This window comes from Poecilia formosa, unplaced genomic scaffold (genome assembly GCF_000485575.1).
Source record: "Poecilia formosa unplaced genomic scaffold, Poecilia_formosa-5.1.2 Scaffold50, whole genome shotgun sequence".
NCBI classification, from domain to species: domain Eukaryota; kingdom Metazoa; phylum Chordata; class Actinopteri; order Cyprinodontiformes; family Poeciliidae; genus Poecilia; species Poecilia formosa.
In genome coordinates, this window is record NW_006799989.1 from 115,468 (window position 1) to 122,902 (window position 7,435).

The 7,435-nt window shown below is 41.5% G+C and overlaps 1 protein-coding gene across 1 annotated transcript in view; it reads left to right on the forward strand.

The window, feature by feature from the left end:
• Positions 1 to 7,222, forward strand: part of LOC103138422 (uncharacterized) — a 103,012-nt gene extending 95,790 nt beyond the window's left edge. The window contains exons 6-7 of the mRNA XM_016671779.1: positions 4,507 to 4,512; positions 7,176 to 7,222. Coding sequence (XP_016527265.1) covers positions 4,507 to 4,512; positions 7,176 to 7,207 — 38 coding nt within the window. The 3' untranslated portion in view covers positions 7,208 to 7,222. The remainder of the gene's footprint in view (positions 1 to 4,506; positions 4,513 to 7,175) is intronic.
• The last annotated feature ends 213 nt before the right edge of the window (positions 7,223 to 7,435 follow it).

A 7,435-nucleotide genomic window follows, 5' to 3' on the forward strand; every position in this document is an offset into this window, starting at 1 on the left:
TAATTTATAAGCCTGTGTGGCCAGTTTGCTCAGCAAATGAATAGTAATGATCCCTGTGTGACTGCTGCGGGCTGCAGAAAGCCACAGAGAGCGAGAAGTGTGTTTGTGTAAGTGTTAGTGCTTTGAGTCGGGCTGCTGTTTATGAGCTTTCCAGCACAGTGGGACGCGTCTCGCACTTTCGTAGACAAAAAGGCATAAATTGCTTTCGTATTTTTAGGTCCTGGTTCCCTCTTGCCCACATACGGATGCGACCTGAATTATCCAGCCTCCCTGCCGTTTAGCTAACATTCAATTTGGCTTCTTTTGCAGCTTGACTGATAAAGGTCTGAGCTGGGGGTGTGAAGAAATCTCATGCTAACTCGATCTCGACAAAATATTTAGTTTTGGTCAAACTGAAGTTTTTCCTACTCGCCTGTTTGAATAAGTCTAAGTCATTATTATGAGTCCTTCAGATGAAGACCTGTGCTGTAAGCCTGACACCCTGTATCTGTGCTTGAGACTCTTATTTTGAATTGAAACAGGGAGCAGTTGTTGAGTTAAACCGATGGCTTGATTAAATAAAGACTTCTGGCCAGAACGACCAACACTACTACTGTCTTGAAGGATGTATTATATATTTTTCAGGCACATAGCACCATTTTATTGCACAATAAAGGAACTATTTTACTTTGATCAAATAGACTTCCAATTTATTATAAACTGTGGAATAGAAATTTTCTGTTGTGGCTAGCCAAACTACAAATTTTGTTTTAAAGAAGGTTTGCCGTTACCCAGGTAATGCTACTCTCAAAATGCTTCCAAATACATTACATATCACCCGGCACCCGCCGGGAACACCTAACGAAGAACCAAAAAGGGGGCCGAAAAAACGTGGAAGGAAAAGGAACCCGGTGGTGGCCAACAAACCGGTTCCAAAACCCCCAACCTCCGCCCCAAAAACCAACCACCCAACCCCCTCAAAACAACCAAAAACAAATAACAAAAGCCCGGGGGAATGGGGCAACAACCGAACCCAATAAAACAACCGCCGCCCAATGCAACAACGGGAAAAAACCTTGTTAAAAGGTCAAAAGCGGAGCGATGTTGTGGTGACTTCCTGAAGGCGGAATTTCATAAAAGGGCGGCATTTTTAAAGAGACGCAATTTCAAGGCGCTAATTTTGTGAAGTTGAATGTCTTAAGTCATATTTGGTATATCATTTTTATAACAACTGAAGGTAACAGAGTTGCTATAAAATGACATTGTCCCTATAAGATCAATCAATTCCTTATTCTGTCTGCACAAACAAAGAGCGGGAGCATTTTTACTTTGTTTCAGCCATTAAAACCTGCTTTAAAATAAGAAAAAAAGCATATAAACTACCACTTATATAGTCGCTAACCCTGGATTGGTATGTAGTACACTCATTAAAGATGACTTCCTAAATAGTTTTTGATTTTGGAAGCCTTCGCTCTATTCGCGACAACAAAACAACTTCAAGTTTTCCCAGGAGCGTTGCCGTGTTCCCACCTCGCTTCGTCCTCAGGAGCCCCGATGCCGTGTACCGCTCTGCCTCGTTTCAGCAGCCAAACGCAAAACTGTGTAGCCTGACCAGAATGCAGTGATTTAGTGGGGCTCGGAGAAGACGTTGGAGCCAGCAGTCCAGCTTACAGATGGCATTGTGTGTAAAGCCATTAGTGCCAATCTGCTGTGTCAAGCAGGTGTCGGTGCCAGCACATTGTAGGGTACTCAAGGAGGGAACCGCGCCAGGCCACACACATGTGCAAGCGACGGCGTCGACACTTGGGAGAGTTCCCAGACCTCCGCTGTGACGACGTGTTTTCATGCGTGCCCTCGCTTAGAGATGTGTCCGATTAGTACCTCGCCGTAGCGCGCAGTGACAGCACACATGAATAATGCTCTTATAGACCTTAATACGCTTATGAATTTTTAATCTTCAGCTCTGCTGTAGTGTAGGCTCTATAGTTGGAGAAATAATCAATGTAAACATTCTCCAGTGTTTCTTTCTTTCTTTTTTTTTTCCCCCCCTTTCACCGTTGGAGCCTTGATTGTGCTTTAATGGAGAGAGTTACAGCGACGGCGTTCTGATCCCAGCTGCACCGCGCAGGCCAGAACGCCGCCATCTGGCCAGATAGAGCCCGGGTCCAAACCAGTTCAGTCAACGGCAAACGCGGTCGCCCGAGAGTCGGGATGCATTTTTCACCTGAACTCGGCTGTCTGGTCTCGGATACTGAGCAAGGACGGTGTTCATATTTTCTTTTTTTTAAATCTTTTTTTTCTTTTATCGCCACGTTATCGTTGCATGTCTTAATCAGCCTTATTGTTTGTTTTTCCAGTCTGAATAAATCTCCACTAAAGCTGGAAACAAGAGCCAAGGCTCTTATCTGGTGATGGCAGTGGGAGACAAATAATCTTTTTGTTAAACTGATAATGAATTATGGGGTCAAATACGGGGAAAAGCAGGCGGTTGAATTTCCAGTAGCTGTGAATGTTTGTTTTTTTTTCGTCTTTTTTCTGTGAAACAAATAGAGAGAAAAAGAGTAAATCTAAAAAGAACCAGTCAATAAAGAAAACCGAGAAAGTAGCCCTTGAATTTTTTTTTTTATCTCTTTGAGATCTGAGTCTTTTTTTGTAAACGACTTGTTCAGGATCAGAAGTCACTAAAAGGAAAAAAATAGTGAGAAACCTTTTAGCATTAACATATCTGAGTTTTTCCCCTATCAATGTTCGCTCTTTGTCTCTCGCCTGCACACGCACAAAGACGCAGATCACACCCGATACACACGCACGCACACACACACACACACGTTGCTGCGCTGCTATACGCTCTCATGCTGGAGTGTCACTGCCCCATGATAATTGTGAATTTAATTGATGCTGTCACATGGCCTGTAATGGGGTTTCAAGTGATTGCAGAGGCTGTGTGAAGGCAACAAAAAATTTTTTGAGAATAAAAGGCGCCTCAGCAGAGCAGGGATTAAAAGAAAAAAAGCCTTTCTGATTAGCTTTTCTTCTCCCGTTACTCTTCTCTTGAAATGCAAACTCCCCAGCAGCTCATGCGGGGAGGAAACGTGACATGTAACAGTTTCTTCCTCTCAGTGAGGCGACTCCATCTTGGCCTGTGTCACCTTAAAAGCAGCTTCGGTGCATGAGCTACGTAGCCGTGCTAGCAAATGTGCAAATGTAGTGGCAACGCAACAGGAAACAGACTTGGGCTATTTTTGTAATTAGCATATCATTAACATCACAATGCATATTCATAACACATTGTGTAGTGTGGTGGCATAATAGTAACTATATCTCAACACAAGCGTGGGCTGGTGTGTAAAAATACTTGGAACTTGTGTCAAGTGAATGCAACCTTAATATTTTCTAATAAACAACCAACATGGCCAGTGTTTTAGTCGGCAGCCATTCTACCCAGAGGTGTTTGCAAATTGCTGTGATGCATCATGTTGTTAACAAGCATCAATGGACTTGTGATTATTATTATTATTTTTATTATTAAAAAATACTTCCATTTCTATTCATCAGTGTTTCTAGATTAACTAATCTATCTTTTTTGCCATCGTGTGCTTTCACTTTATGTTAAAAGTGATAGCATAGTGTTACGCTATCACTTTATATAGTTGGAGCATAACAAGCTAATTCTAGCAGATTAATTTGTTGGGCTAACTGGACTGGGAGCCAGCCCACAGACAAGCCACTTAATGCCAAATATACCCTCAAACATGTGTAATTTTAGAGTGCATTCACATCAACCCTGTTTAGTCTGCTTTAGTCGAACTCTAGTTATTTATGCTTAACGTTTACAACATGCAAATATCTGTCCTACAAAATGCACGTCTTACTCTTGTCTCAGGATCTATGCAGAAGAACAAATAACCCACTTACTGCCCAACGTGTTATTGATAACTCTGGTTCTTCAGCGCCTCAACCCCTCTGGGTGCAATCTGCACTACATTGTGAAAACACTTGCAGAAAATCATTAGTGAGACGCAGGAGGAGAGTGTCACAGGAAGGTAAAGCGTGTTGTCTCGTTGAAGCCCTTCCTGCAGTGGTTGGGCGACGACGTTTAGGCGCATCACGCAGCTGCCGTTTCCGTCGGTGTTTCTCGTGCTACGTCTGTGGAGGCACAGACGTTTATGGCTGGCATGTATCGACTATAGCTGCATACTTGCATTCGTGCCTCTCTTTACAGCCTCACGTTCAGCTGTCGCTACCAAATCGTACTCAACGGAAACGGCGTGTGCTAAGATTTAAACGAAACCGGCTGAGGTTTAGTGAACAAACTGCAACGCTATTCTGACACCTTTGTCATCTTTTTCAAACTGAAATTGCTCATCTTGAGTATTAGACTGCTATTAGACAAAAAAAAACAGCATTTTTTTTGAATTGTCAGTGCTGGAAGCATAAATTATTTGAAAAAACTTTACACAGTCAATTTGGGATACTTGCAGGGGCGGAGGAGGAAAACCCCATCCTAACCCAATCTGTGTTTGCTCCACATGGCTTTCTGTGTGCTACAGTAACATTTCTGAATGCAGCAGGGCAGCGTGTTCTGTAGCAATCCCTCAGACCCATGTGGATATATTGTTCACTGTGCCGTGGTCTCTCATGTATTTCCTCCTGAGGGCTGGAAGGTCGCATGCATCAAACAGAAGCTTTCACTGTTACCCTTTACACGCTGAGATTTCCCCCGACTCCCTGGATATTTTTATAAAACAGCTAACTGTGGATGTCGAAAGACCTAAATTATTTGTGGTTTTCCTTTGAGAAATTCTTCTTTAACCAAGGGATGAAACTGGGCTGAGAGAGGTGGATTGCCACCAGTCCTTTATTAAAGGGTTGAGACTTTGGTAGATGCTCTTTTGATACCCAATCCGTAGTCACTGATCAGCGTTTTTTTGACTGGGAATTTGATCAATTGTGGATTGATGGACGGTTCGAACGTCCTTCTCCTCTCTCTGCTCTTCTGTTTCCGTGAATCCTCCTTTTCAACTCTGCTGGTATTTGGGGTCACAAGTATTAAAGACAACACAACACTTCTATCAAAAGTAAAATTGCAATTGCGTTATATTAATATAAAAAATATATCCCCCCACCCCATTGGATATTTTGATTGTTTTTTTGGAGAATTTGTTTTGAAAAGATACACTTGTGTACTATTTACAATAACGGTACAATTTCTTCTTCAGTTATTGGGCTTTTTTGTTGTTTTTGTTTAAATTCCCTTCATCTTCAGCAGATCTAACGCTAAGCAGCCCACACAGCCATTCTTCACCTGCATCTACCTAATGAGGTCAGTTTTTGTTTAGCAGGGTCAAACCAGTGCTTTGATGTTACCAGTTTAACTACATTTTGCTGCTAATGAATGTAGAAATGTTTCATGCATCCTATCGATCCTTTGACCCACACACACACACACACACACACACACAAAAAGTACAATTTTTATTATCACCTGTGCTGAAGTCAAACAATTTCCAGCTGCAAACTTCTGCTTTCCAATAATGTGACTGGAAGCTGCGCTAACCATCCAAACAGCTCCGAGTTCAAATGACACACCGAAAATACGTAAATACCACACAGCGTCAAAACTAAAAAGGGCATCAAAAAACACCAAAACCTTGTAAATATGGCTTCAAAGTGTGAAAAACCCCCCCACCTCGGATAAAAGGGTGGCTTACGAAACTGCAGGAAAGCGAGAGCTGCACAGACAAAGAATGAGGGGGGGGAGGAGAGAAAACCCTGTATGATGGTGCCAATAGGTGGGCCAAACTGACTGTAAACACACACACCTCCTGACAAGCAGCTCATCAATAATAATAAAAAAGGCAAGTCGCTCTGCAAATATCTCTGTTTTCATGTGCTTCCATTCTCCCTGTAGAAATCATTTAGCCTCTGGGTCCAAGCATAGCAGGGGGGGAGACAGCAATTAGAGAGTGACTTCAACGCAGAGGAGAGGGAGGGAAGGAGGGAGGGCTGCGGGGCGGCGTGTGTGTGTGTGTGTGTGGGTAACAAGGTGGAAGAGAGACATTACTACACTGGACAAAGGAGGGATGCTGGGGTGAAATAAGGTAAAAGAAAAAAATAAGAGCAGGGTTAAATAAAATAGAGTAAAGGAATGACATACAGTACTTTTCTAAAGTATTAATACTGGGGTTAATGTGCTAATTTTGATTAATTACATAATTTTAATTAATTTTAATGTTTTTTTTTTTTTTTAATGCAGTTAATCGCATTTTCTTTTTTTTCTTCTTTTTTCTATACAAAAAAGCCGGAACCTTTGAACTGTGTTTCTTGTACATCCATAAATCTGACGCACAGACCCAAAACAATAACGATGGACAACAAATCTGCTTCTCTTGGCCCACTGGGGGTTAAAATTTGCTTCAAAAATAATCTGATTGGACTCTGGGAAAGATTATTATTGTCTATTATAGGAAATACATGAACCTAAAATGTCTTTGTTGTTTACCTCATATATCTACTTATTCAATAATTTAGCACCAAAAAAGCTTTTCGAACCTACTGCCTATTTTGTTGATGTATAGTTTTCGAATAGATATAATTAACTAATTACAGACCCTGAAATGAACCCGATTAAACATTTTATTTGAGTTCTACTGCTCGTTAATACCTCTTAATCACCCAACACGTTTGGACTGCTTACCGCTGCAAACTTAACTGTGTTTTAATGGCATTTTTTCCTGATCTGATAGACCAACAAATAGCATTGCAGGAGATTAAACAATATTACAAGTCCCAGTTTTCCTTATTTTTATGCACATACAAAACTGAAGAGAGTTTCGCACGTTTGTTTCTGTCCCGCTGAGAGGATAATTTGTAAAAACACCTCTGGCTGCAGTGAAAACTCCCAAGTCCTTTGAGGCGTGTTTCAAAAACAAAGGATAAAGTTTTTGCCTCGCTTGCAAAAGGAGGAAATCTCAAAGCTTAGCATGTCCCAGCTACCCGTTTTTCAAATTTAGTCACGTGTTCTTCATTGCGTGTAGGGATGGACCATCCAAACACATGTTAAACCATCACATTGTAGCTCCGGCTGGATGTTCAGAGTCTCAAATCTTTTGCTGTTTTCTTTCAGGATTGTGCTGGTTTGTTGCTCCATCCACCTCCCCATCAACTTTCACCAAACCCTCTAGTCTCTGTTAAACACAGGCATGATGAGATCAGGAGTGAAACATAGTTTGGGTCAAGCTTTCGCTGTGGCTGCCTCAACTTTGTGGAATGACACACTCCTGCAATCTCTGCAGTGATCTGATCACAGAATCATGAAATCAGCAGGTCAAAATGTTTGATTCTGGTATTTATATCATTGTTTGTTTGAATCGGGAAGCACTTTTGTCAAATTAGTTGCCTTTAAAATATTACAAGTGGATAAATCTGACATTGAACAGTGTGGTCTAATCAACCC